The sequence below is a fragment of the Bidens hawaiensis genome, unplaced genomic scaffold (assembly GCF_021521415.1).
Source record: "Bidens hawaiensis isolate Kalapana, Puna unplaced genomic scaffold, B.hawaiensis_p1.1 tig00056750_1, whole genome shotgun sequence".
NCBI lineage: Eukaryota > Viridiplantae > Streptophyta > Magnoliopsida > Asterales > Asteraceae > Bidens > Bidens hawaiensis.
The window spans coordinates 52,691-65,905 of record NW_027500214.1 but is presented as its reverse complement, the minus strand read 5'-3'; the positions used below and the strand labels follow the sequence as shown (position 1 = coordinate 65,905).

Below are 13,215 nucleotides of genomic sequence, written 5' to 3'. Positions count from 1 at the left end.
ATGAAAAACCAAAGAAAAAAAGTAAGGCAAACTTGTCAAGTTGTATACTAGGTTCCATTAATTGATCGTTCATTATTTGCGGTTTCAGTATTAACACATAATGTAGTGGATCATCAATTGTATTAGCTTTCGGTCATCCCTAATCCCACCTCATAAATTGGTCAACTTAGACTTCTTCCACACACATTACCTGTTAAATATTTGGTGATAGCACATTTACCCACCGATGACTCAAAATGAGGTTGACCCATCTGACTTATGTGACCCGATAAGATGCCAATCCGTGACCCGTAAACAAACCGATTACATTTATCCCAACATTATAACATTAAGAAATTTGGAAAACAAGTTATTTGACACTTTTTGTCAAAAAATAAAATAAAAAATAACCAAATAATGCTTCAACTAATGTTTTGCAATTTGGTTTGTCAAAAAGTCAATAAACCTGGACTTTGTCACTACCAAAAGAAACACCATTTTTTTCTGTTACACTTACAGTAAATTTGTTTCTCCTTTAAACAGATCATTGTAGGTCAATCATATGTACATAGATGTAATGCAACTATTCAATTTGGTTCAAAAGATGAACCGTTTTTCCCGACCCCCATAAACGGCTTGCATAAATTCTTCCAAAAAATTGTGGGAAATATTCTAGATACCAATAATGTTACATAAATGTCACTATTAATGGAGCAGATGATTTCAATTTTTAGTTTTATTTTTTTAGTTTAAGTAATTTAAAAAAAATTATATTACAAATATGTGACACGAATACTTTGGCATAAATGTATAATAATCAATTACTTATTAATTAACAAAATGATCTAGGCCAACGTTACAGTTTTGGACCAACTTTCTTTTTTGTGGCCTAATATTTTTTGAATCGAAAAACCAATCTCGAATGGTTTTCAAAAATTCAAAAACTGAAGTATCAATTTTTTGTTCGATTTTAGCAAAAAAAACGAATAATACTGAATCATGCACACCCTTAATTCTTGGTATATAGTTTGTATAGTCTTAACTAATCAATTCATAATATGCATATGTTATAGGTATTTGAAACATTTGAGCTTTGAAGTTAAATACGTGCGAAAAATGCTGCACAAAATGTAGATGACAAGGTAACATGCTCAAAGCTTATAATATCAATCATCAAAACAAATGAACAATGTTGCACAAAATGCTATGAATATGCAATATGTTTTAGGTAGACTTGCTTCACTTTTAACTTCTAATAATATGACTATAAGTTATTCGCATGCAGATTATTAAACGAGCTAACGAGCAACCACAAGATTCACCTTTAAACGAGCTAACGAACAGCCACTAGTTTATGATCATATGGATCAAACAAAGGATATGATACAAAAGGTGCCATATTTTTAGTATTTAAAAAAATGGATAATAGGATAACACATAATTCACACTTATTTTCCATTTGCTCTTAATGGAGGGTTTACGATTTTTAATTCTCAACTTCGGATGTATTTAAATTCATGCCTTAAAGTCATAATTAAATAACTCATCATTTTATACCCGAATTCCAAACTCATGTTTTAGAGCTTTCGATCGGAATTATGATACGGGTTAATTGTTGTAAAACTTATTTAGAAAGGGTCCTTCAAAACGACGAAACAATGCTTCAATTCAGGAGTTTAAACTTCCAATTAACGAAAATCAAGTCGTCTGGATAACCTTTTCGAGATCAGTTTTACATCAATCGACTCGTATCCTTCTTCCGATCAAAATCCCTAAAACATTACTTTAAAATTCGGGAAAACGTATAACGTCGTTAAATCATTTTTAACAGAGGACCACTGTGGGCCAACTTTTTAAAAATTGGGACCGCCAGTAGTGATAAAATGAATAACGATTATTATCGGTCAATACCAGTCAAGTCAATAGGGATTATTAAAATCCAATAAACCTAAAATAAACCATGAAAAGTTTGAATGGTATATAACATTGATGAAGAGAGCACAAATTAAAACAATGAAACTTTGGTGAGGCTAATGTAAACATCTAGAAAATTTTGTGACAAAAATAAATAAATAAATAAAGCAAATGTTACCTTGGTTCTAGAACTCAAGTACCAGGTAATTTATAACACCATTGATCCAATATATATGTATATGCCAGTATACATGTGCACAATAAAATCACGTATGCCCACCACTTTACCCTTTTTACAATTCGTTGACGGCAACTTAGTGGTCTTAATTTGATTATTTCTTTATCGGACGATTAAATTTCAACTCTAACTACTCACCAATTAAAACACATTTAATCCTTATGTTGATTAAAATTCACAAAACCGATACAAACCTACTTTATTAACAAATATTTCACAAAACACGATGTATCCGATGCTTATGGATATGTTAATATTTTAGTGTGCAACACCGCCCAAAAAAAATCCACCAAATCATATGCACAAGTGGCAGCTCGCTCGCACTGGTAACTCATTACACACAACACCAAACACTACAAACCAATACGAGAAGATAACTTACGTGAACCCGTAGCAACGCGCGGACACTTTTGCTAGTATTCAAAAAAATCCAAGAAATGATAGAAGAATATCCTATGAAATATTTGATTAAACCGTGTCCCTCCTTTAAAATAATAACAAACTTTATAAGTAAAGGCACAAGTCTTTTTGTGATAATGGCCTCTCATTTCTGATCTTGTAGATGGTCAAATAGTCAATCAATCACTCACACTTCTCCATGTGAAGAAGTTAACTAATAAACCCAAATCTCCATGCATTCACGGCCGAAGGACATCCACTGTCACATGCTCATCATATTTCTCGCTTCCTAAAACTCTGATCACATTATTCATAGATCTGAGAAATTGAACATCCACTGTTATTCATTATTATTAATAATATAAAGAAAGAAAGAAATATGGTTTATACACTTCGATTGCATCCTCTTCCATCACTTCCTCACCGTGCTTCTGGTTCTACTAATCTCTCTGTTTTCTTCAATAAATGTTCCATTACCAGTAAGTTTATATCATTTAAGCTAACACCCATCATTCCAATTTCAATTATTTTTATGTGTTTTGCTGACTTGGGTGTTAAATGTTTGATTTTTGTTGGTGGGTTTGGTTTGTTTTTGCTCATGTGAGGTGGGTATTTAGAGCTTTGTGTGATACACCATAGACATACTATACGGCCCATATGATATGGCGAAAAGTGATCAACTGGGCGGTTTTGATACGCTTAGGTGAGAAAAGGTCATACGGGTCGTATGATGGCCGAATCATATGATCCGTATGCTTTTCTTGGCTGACAAAAATATAACCGACTAACGAATACGTCCTATATGACATCATACGACATACGACCTTAATGATAGTGCAAAAAAGGTCATACGGGTCGTATGAGGGCCAAATCATGTGGCCCTCTATGATAGGGCCAAAAATGTCATATAGCATGTAAGATGTGACAGGCAAGCTGGTGTACACTTTCGAAGGCGGTGTATTGATAGCAGGACTGCATTTGATGAATTATTCTTCATATGAAACATTAAGAGAAAAGTGAAATATTTTTGTTATTTGTTTGAGGCCTTTAATGGATCAATGGAATAAAGCTACTTATTCTCTTTCCCTTTTTATGGTGTTTTTATTTTTAGTTTCGTTATTGATGTCACTAAAACATTATTAATCTAAATTTGGTCCTTCTTTGTAGGGAAGTTTTTAGGTGGAAGGTTAGCATATGAACCCATATCCCCTTCGTTTATAGTTGCTGCAACAGGAAAAGCGGTTATTTCTGACAGTCAAAGAGACGGCTCTTCTTCAACTGATCAACTGGAAGCTGTTGATGCAGATACCGAAGATCCTAAAGTATGCTTATCATTTGCATTTGCATTTTGTCTTTAGCCATTAACTTATAGATTTTGTAACTATTTTGAATATGTTAGAAATATTCCTTTTAAATATTATTGTTATTTCTAGAAATAATTAATTTGATGGTTGGTGATATTTTGGTTCAGATATCAGAAAGTGAAGACGATGAGACAAGTGAAATGACTTCTGCGGTTTTGGTAGAGGATATTGCTGTTACAGAGGAAGAGGCTTTACCTGACCTTGTTATTAGCAAAGAAAGTGAGGCCGTCCGACAAATATTAATTCCTCCTCCTGGAGCCGGAGCTGGACAGAGAATATATGAGATCGACCCACTTTTGGGAAATCATCGTCAGCATCTTGAGTATCGGTTAGATATGTTTTTCTACTTTAGAATAACAGAAGGGTGCCAACGCTTGTAATTCTTTGATATGAATCCAGATAGAGGTGTAAACGAGCTAAGCGGAGCCAAGCCTGAGTTCGTCTAGGCTCTAGTTCGGCTTGTATATTATTTTTTAATAAATTTATATGCTTTTGTAATTATTTTTTATATATATATATATACGAGCCGATCTCGAGTTTCTCATGAGCGGCTTGGCTCGTTTACACCCCTAGATCCGGACTGTCTGGCTGAGTGGCTGACTGACCTGAAACACTTTTTGTCCATGCCTTTTAATCTCTCTGTAAATAAAGTGTGTCAACTATGATACCAAAAAATGAATGAATTGGTTTAGGCTGTTATATCGTCAGTGCATTAAAAAAAACACGTTGGATGGCTTTCGACGGTTTCTCTAAACCCTTTATTTTTGTTTAATTGTCTGACCCATTATTTATAACTAACTGGTTTGAAAATGACGCCACTAGTTGTATGAGTAATGGATCTCATGAAGAATCAGTTTCTTAAATTTCCTAAACTTATGTTAATTATTATTCCTAATCTACTTATTCTAACTAACTTCAGATATTCACATTACAAGAAGATGCGTGAGTCAATTGACAAGTATGAAGGTGGTTTAGAGGCCTTTTCTCGGGGTTATGAGAAGTTTGGTTTCACTCGCAGGTATCTCAAAATTATTATTATTTTTTTTTTAAATTTCTTCAGTTGATGATAGCATGTTATTATTTGGTAGTGAGTCTATTGTATTTATATTCATTGTACTCTTTTTTGTCAGTGAGACAGGTATAACCTACAGGGAATGGGCACCTGGAGCTAAGGTTTGTTGCATTGTTACAATAATATTGAATGAAGTGATCTAGTAGTTAGTATGCATTGCAAATACACTTTGGGTGACTTTGACCCGGTTGACCCATTTTCTTTTTACCTATTTTTTTATTGTGCACATTTGAACTGTTATAAACTAAACATTCAAATCAATCCACTCATTAATATAATGGTTGAATTTTCACCTCTAATCCTATATATACTTTTGTTACTAGAATCATTTTCTAATCAGGATATTATATAAACACGGGCCATTCATTTTCCAATCAGGATATCATTCGATCTTAACATTTTTTTTATTTATATGATATGGAGAAATACAACTTTTAAGTTTCTTAAAATCCTATTCATATCATAAATATAAAAGTGTGTAAATTTTTAGATATATGTTTATAACGACACCTTTCTTTGACCACCTAATCATCTATGTCTTCTTTTCTTGAATATAATAATAAAATTTTGAATTCTAGTCAGCTTCGCTTATTGGAGATTTTAACAACTGGAATCCAAATGCTGATGTTATGACCCAGGTATGTTTTATTACCAAGCTGAATGTCTAATCATTGTAGCTACATATGATTTTTTTTTTGTTTAAATTGATTACAATCTAGTGAATAGGGATTTGACTTTTGAAGGTCAAACTAGGTGTTCTTAACTTTAATATTGAAAAAGTTGAACATTTTTAGTTGAAAAATATAATATGGCTAATATCAAATACGCTTTGAAATATTTTGGACATCAAAATGTCAAATTTTGTTTTGAGAAGTACAAAGTTTGAATCTGTAAAATTGAAAGTTGACTTTAGTAATGGTCAAAGGGATTATAATTTGTAACTTAGTGTCTTTTCTAATATGAACAGAATGAATTTGGTGTCTGGGAGATCTTTTTGCCAAACAATGCTGATAATTCTCCACCTATTCCTCATGGTTCTAGAGTGAAGGTACAACTTCCTTAATATTCTCTATGACTGTAAGTTGTAACTATTTATGCCATATTGAATCTTCCTGATATACTTAGTTGTAAAAAGGAAGATGGGACCCACAAAACGTAGAGTTATATTTCTATTTTTTGTATGAATGGTTATGACACCGTGTATGTATGTTACATTGTAGATTCGCATGGATACTCCATCTGGATTGAAAGACTCGATTCCCGCTTGGATAAAGTTTTCTGTACAAGCTCCTGGTGAGATTCCTTATAATGGAATCTACTATGATCCACCCAAAGAGGAAAAATATGTGTTTCAACATCCTCGGCCAAAGAAACCGAAATCTCTTAGGATTTATGAAGCACATGTAGGAATGAGTAGCACGGTGCGTATATCTGCTCTTTCTCTCTCTACACACACATGTGTGTGTGTGTGTCATGGACTCATGGTATAGATTTTTAAGTTCATGTGCCCTTACAAGAAAAAGTTTAAATAATGTATTAATTATATAGTATAATTGAATTACTCTAGGGTTGAGAAACAAAAGTAGTTTGTTAATAGTATGTATAGGCATAAATCGTTGGGTTTTTAAAAAGTTGAATAAAAAAATAATTTTGTAAAATTGTGGTTGTATTAATTTTTTTGAGAAGTTGTAATCATAAATTGTGATTTTTTCTAATGTGGTCATGTATAGGAACCAATGATCAACACTTATGCCAAGTTCAGAGACGAAGTTCTCCCCCGCATCAAAAAGCTAGGTTACAATGCAGTCCAGATCATGGCCATTCAAGAGCACTCATATTATGCTAGCTTTGGGTAATTTTTGAATAATCATTTGTCATCGTGTCCCTTTTATCATTAAATGCTGTGTCACTTCTCGTTATGAATCATTGTTGCATTCTTTTTTGCAACTGTTGTTGCTATCTTCTTTTAAACAAAGTTTGTGTACTTTGTGTTATGCCTCAGGTACCATGTGACAAATTTCTTTGCACCTAGCAGTCGGTGTGGGACTCCTGATGATCTTAAATCTATGATAGATAAAGCCCATGAATTGGGATTGGTTGTTCTCATGGATATTGTACACAGGTAACCGTTACTTAATTGCCAAGTAGCTATTGGTGTGTACCTCAGTACAATAACAGTTTTTATGTTTTATTTTTGCACATCACAAATTTTAATGCATGCTTTGGTTTCCATGTCGATCCGTCTGTGATTGTACAACTTTATGTTATGATATTTTCATTTGAGATAAGGTAATTAATGTAAAAAAAGAAATGGCTCATTTAAGAGGTTGTTAACATTTAAATTCTGCATACACAGTGATCCCATTTGTACCTTTCGACCCATTCCATTTTGACCTCGTTCTGTAAGTTTACCTGTTGACCATTTAGAGCTAAAACATAACCAAGATCAACCAATTTCTAGGCAAATCGGTTAAAATTGCCTCCTCTAGTTGATACGTATTGTATTTATCTTCCATGTAATGGATTGAATGCAGTCATTCATCAAACAACACTTTAGATGGTCTAAATATGTTTGATGGGACGGATAGTCATTACTTCCACTCTGGAGAACGAGGTTATCATTGGATGTGGGATTCTCGTCTTTTCAACTATGGACATTGGGAGGTACCAAAATTTTCAAAACTCAATTCAACTCAAATAATGTGATGGTTAGAACTTAATGTATTAGTGTTGTTTCAGGTGCTAAGATATCTTCTTTCAAATGCAAGATGGTGGTTGGATGAATATAAGTTTGATGGATTTAGATTTGACGGTGTGACTTCAATGATGTACACACATCATGGTTTACAGGCAAGTTACTTGTATTGTATCTAATTATCAAGAGTTAATTACACGGATGGCGCCAGTGGTTTGGCCATATTGCAACTTTAGTCCCCACCTTTCTAAATTACACTTATAGACCCCCATTGTTCACTTAAACATAACATTACTGGTCTTTGTAGTGGATGCCTGTTAATTTTTACACCTAGAGGACAATTGCATTGATGGTCCCTGTGGTTTGGCCATATTGCACTTTTAGTCCTCACCTTTCTAAAGTCACACCTATAGTCCCTACTGTTCACTCAAAACGTAATAGTGATGATCCTTGGAGTGGATGTCTGTTAACTTTTACACCTAGAGGCTGCAAGATCCTGTTTTTGCTAATTGTTTTGATTTAACCCATTTAAGATAAAGCACAACCCAACCTTCATACTAAAGATATACATGTAATGTGATTTTTGAGCTAGTGTCTAATAACCATGTTTTTTGTTTAGGTAGCATTCACCGGAAACTACAACGAGTATTTCGGGTTGGCAACCGACGTTGATGCTGTGGTTTATTTAATGCTGGTTAATGACCTTATTCACGGGCTCTTTCCGGAAGCCATCTCTATTGGTGAAGATGTATTGTCTTGTTTCTCCTCCAATTAAATGATTTTACTTTTGAAACATAGTAAACCTATGTACAATGCATACATATTTTTTGACCGACACATTAGCATACATGAGGTGGCAAAAAGGACGTGTCTGTAAGGTTAGGTAACATGTCAAAACAAGTTAGGCAGGGTTGACCTGAAATATATCACGTCCAAAGTTTTCAAATCTTTGTAAATTTTGTTTAAATAATCTTTCTTTTTACCATTTAAATAATCTGATTTAAATAATGTAAGCATTAAAAATGCACTTTGGGAGACTTTCTACCCGTTAGATTCTTTTGAGCTATTTCTGTTAGCTAATATTTTTATTCTATCGGTTTTGAAATCTTGGAGATAAACTTATAAAACTAACCCTCATTCATAACTAAATATGTCAAATTTGCCCCTCTACTTTATATACATAGTGTAAATTTGAAAGTGGCTGTTGAGATATTTTCTATAAACCATGTATGCAAAGTTGACTTCAAGCGACGGTCAAACATTCTCCAAACAACCATATCAAGGCCTCATTTGGCCATTAAAGTGATTTTTTTTCATTGTCATTAAAGTGAATGTTTATTTTTTCATTGTCATTAAAATGAATGTTATTTTTTTCTACTCATATTTCTAGTGCTAATTTCACATTTTTCACGGTGTGCAGGTGAGTGGAATGCCAACATTCTGCATTCCTGTACAGGACGGTGGTGTCGGGTTTGACTACCGTTTGCATATGGCAATTGCTGATAAGTGGATTGAGCTTCTCAAGTATGCAAACTCCAACTTTCTATATATTTTATTATTAATGAAGTGGGCTCTTATTTATACATGCTGATATGGGTCGGTCAAAAAAGATGTTTTCTGTACACCATAAAAACTTTTGGTTCGGATTCACCATAAATGCTTTATGTTCATATTTTAAGAACTTTGTATATATAATCGTTGTATCAAATCTGTTTGCGTGTTTTTTAACTTTCCAACAAAGATCAGTTAATAATTAAAGTTTTGGTTTACTTTTGACCCTTGGAACCTGTTTGACCGGTTGTCCATTTTTTCTTAACCTTTATCCACTTGACCCATTGAAGATAAAAATAAATAAACCGATTCGACCCATTTAAAAGTAAATTTGTGGAATTAATGCAACTGTTGATATTCTTTTTGCAAACTTTACATATGCATACCGCAAATGAAACAACATAGATGTATAAAATAGTAAACTGGAGACTGTTATCTAGGATAATGTTATTGAGAATGTGGAAATATACTGATGGTTTCCAAACCTTGGGTTAGAACAGTCATTTGTGTATAAAAAATTGCATGTTGAAGGTTATGTTACTGTTTGTTTGGGTTAGGCTGAGGGACGAAGATTGGTTAATGGGTGATATCGTGCACACGCTTACGAATCGAAGATGGTCTGAGAAGTGTGTTTCTTATGCTGAAAGCCATGATCAAGCTTTGGTTGGTGATAAAACTATTGCATTTTGGCTAATGGACAAGGTTAGAACTATTATTTTTTGCAGGATTGTTACCTTGTTTATGTATAAATATTCAAAAAACTTGGTAATTCTGACTAGGAAAACTGTACAGTGCTCTGATGTAGTGCTGTACTAGCCGAGCCTGAGCTTGTCCTGGCTGGAGTTCGGCTTGTTTAACTTACAAGAGCTCAAGCTTGGCTCATTTATTTTTTGTTGATTAATTTATATACATTTAACATTTATAATTTTACACACACACACTGACACACATATAAATTAGTTACAATATATTTATATAGCATAATAATATTTAGTTAATTTTCTAATAACTTTATGTACGATAAAAATTTTTATAAAATATATATTTAATATATCGAATAACCTATAGGTTCGTTTAGGCTTGTGAGCCAGCTCGAGCTTGATAAATGAAGCTCGGGCTTGGGCTCATTTATCAAACAAGCTTAATTTTAGGTTTGACCTCGTTTAAGGTCGGCTCAATTCGAGTTTTTAGCGAGCCAGTCCCGAGGTGCTCACAAGCAGCTTGAGTCGTTTACACCCCTAAAACTTATGTGGCGGACTGGCTTAATTACAAATTTGTGAATTATGCAACTTTGATGCTTTAGTGCATTGCTATAAATTCATAAATATCTATAATTAGTTTCATTTTGGAATAACAGCTGTTTGTGTACTTACACAGGATATGTATGAGTTTATGGCATTGGATAGACCATCGACTCCGCGTATAGACCGCGGTATAGCATTGCATAAAATGATACGACTTATTACAATGGGATTAGGTGGAGAAGGATATTTGAATTTCATGGGCAATGAGTTTGGACATCCTGGTATAGCATATAATTTGTAGTTTCATAAAACTTTTGTGTTTTATGCGGCCTTATAACAATATATGCGTTTCTTTCCCTTTTGGTCAGAGTGGATAGATTTTCCAAGAGCCGATCAACGTCTCCCTGATGGGAGATTTATACCCGGGAATGGCAATAGCTTCGATAAGTGTAGGCGTAGGTTTGATCTGGTAAGTTCTTTTTTGTATTCATAACATTAATTTGCAGGAAAATGATTTTGTTATCAAACATGTGATTGTTTCAATATTGTTCATATAGATTGATGCAGGAAAATGATATTTTGATAAATTACCATTATAACCTTCACTTAAATAATCATTATTCGTATGCACAGGGAGATGCAGATTATTTAAGGTATCGTGGATTACAAGAATTTGATCGGGCGATGCATCATTTGGAGGAATCGCATAATGTATGTGAATTTTTGTGCAAGTTTTCATCTTTGTTTTGCAATGTGGATTATAGTGGGTAGCAATTTTGGCCCGTTTGCTTATAAATGGAATTTGGGTTCTACTTTATATCAAATGGGTCAATAAAAAATGGGTCAATTGGGTTTAAAGTCACTATTAAAATTATATTTCAAAATCATTTTATTCAAGGATGTCGATTATTCTTGTAACTATATTGTTTTGTAAACATCTAATAATTTTCTGATTATTTATGATATTTATTTAAACCAATGCAAAAAAGTGCTAGCAGGTCAACCCAACCTGAACCGGCTCGTTTTGATACATTTTAGAAAATAACCCGTACGAGTCTCCCTGCCCATATTGGCAGCTCTAGTGGACTATAATGTAAACTAGATCAACTGTGTGTGCAGTTTATGACATCAAGGCATCAATATATATCGCGGAAACACGAAGAAGAGAGAGTAATAATATTTGAAAGAGAGGACTTGGTTTTCGTTTTCAATTTCCATTGGTATAACAGTTATTCAGACTACCGTGTCAGTTGTTTACTCCCTGGAATGTATAAGGTACGTTTTGTTGCACATTCAGTACAAAAACTAAGAGTCACAGAAACTACACAAGCACTTGTAAACAGTGCATGTCAAATGTAGTTGGAGAGCTGCCTTAATCCTTATGTTATGTAGTTAAAGTTATAGGTACAAGTGTTTATGCAGTTCTCGCAGTTTTGTACTTAAAATTGGTTTTGTAATGAACGGCTGTTGGGACGCGTTCAATACATAACCAATTTTAAGTGGAGAACTGCGACGCTTAACACTTGTATGTGGTGCTGACCAGATATGGTTTGAGAGAGAAAGAGAGGCTGTTATGCTATCATATAACCGCTTAAAATATGTATATTACAAAACACTAAATTTTTGTGAGAATAAAAAGAATAAACTTAAATCATTAGTTTTTTTTTTCTTTAGCAGTTCATATAATTTTTTAGTACTTTTACTTCGTACATACAAATGTCAATGCTATGTACAGAAAAAAACCATTAAACTAATTTGTTAATGTGTGTTTTTTCGTTATTAAACGTTTATCGACAGTCTACACATGTGTAGGTTTTATAATTGGATGGATTTTTTTTACACTTTTTAATATTAGAAGAGATGAATAAACATTTTATTTCAACCATCTTTTTAAATTAAAAAAAAATTAATGATTTATATTGTTCTTGTTCTTGTAAATAAACTGTGTTCTGCCTAGAACATTCACCTATATATATTAGTGTGTGTGGCTAAGTATTAACTATTTGAACTTGACAAAACCTAACATTAAATCTTTCAGATTGCTCTAGACTCCGATGATCCATTATTTGGAGGCTTTGGTAGACTCGATCATGAGGCTGAATATTTCACCTTTGTAAGTGATTTCATTTATATTTCAACTAAGCAAAAGAAAATAACACATTTTCTTGCCCTTAATTCCCTAAACATTTTGCAGGAAGGAAATCATGATAACAGGCCTCGATCGTTCATGGTGTACGCACCTGCAAGAACCGCAGTGGTTTACAAGCTCGTAAAGGATAGCACACCCGCCACTGTTGTCACGCCCGTCACTGTTGTCAAGTAAGTCTACTTAGACCCGTTATGCAGAAGTGCCATGGTTGTCTATGGAGAAAGTGGCAAACGAGCATGAAAGAGATGAGTGAGAGAGTGACGTGTTGATTCAGTCGTACTGACTAGGCTCGGGTTGAAGGAGTTTTGATATAATTAAGTCGTTATTAGTTTTAATAAAGTATGGTAACTGCGGTGTTCGGCTAGTTATTAGTTAAGATCTTTGTTGCAGTGTGCAGGTTTGTGAAACAAATGTTTTTACACAGATTGTAGTTTATACATTAAGTAAACTTTATAGTAAATACATAAATGTTTTTTTCTTTTAAATTATGTTTTATTTATATTAGTTAAGGTGTTTGTGCTTATTTAAATATTTTCCTATAAAATTATAATGTCAAAACAAAGGCTTGTAAAGAAAATGTTTTTCAACATTGTAAACTTTGTAATTAACT

General features: G+C 33.4%; 1 protein-coding gene across 1 annotated transcript; it reads left to right on the top strand.

The window, feature by feature from the left end:
* The first annotated feature begins 2,660 nt into the window (after positions 1 to 2,660).
* On the top strand, positions 2,661 to 13,083 carry LOC143601567 (1,4-alpha-glucan-branching enzyme 2-2, chloroplastic/amyloplastic-like). The gene is made up of 21 exons (XM_077078951.1): positions 2,661 to 3,009; positions 3,698 to 3,852; positions 4,002 to 4,222; positions 4,814 to 4,912; positions 5,025 to 5,067; positions 5,545 to 5,604; positions 5,934 to 6,014; positions 6,187 to 6,387; positions 6,697 to 6,818; positions 6,969 to 7,088; positions 7,501 to 7,630; positions 7,706 to 7,820; positions 8,285 to 8,409; positions 9,082 to 9,185; positions 9,770 to 9,914; positions 10,590 to 10,737; positions 10,825 to 10,925; positions 11,090 to 11,167; positions 11,576 to 11,731; positions 12,495 to 12,569; positions 12,651 to 13,083. The coding sequence occupies exons 1-21, from the start codon at positions 2,910 to 2,912 to the stop codon at positions 12,777 to 12,779; spliced, it is 2,508 nt and encodes an 835-aa protein (XP_076935066.1). The 5' UTR covers positions 2,661 to 2,909; the 3' UTR covers positions 12,780 to 13,083.
* The last annotated feature ends 132 nt before the right edge of the window (positions 13,084 to 13,215 follow it).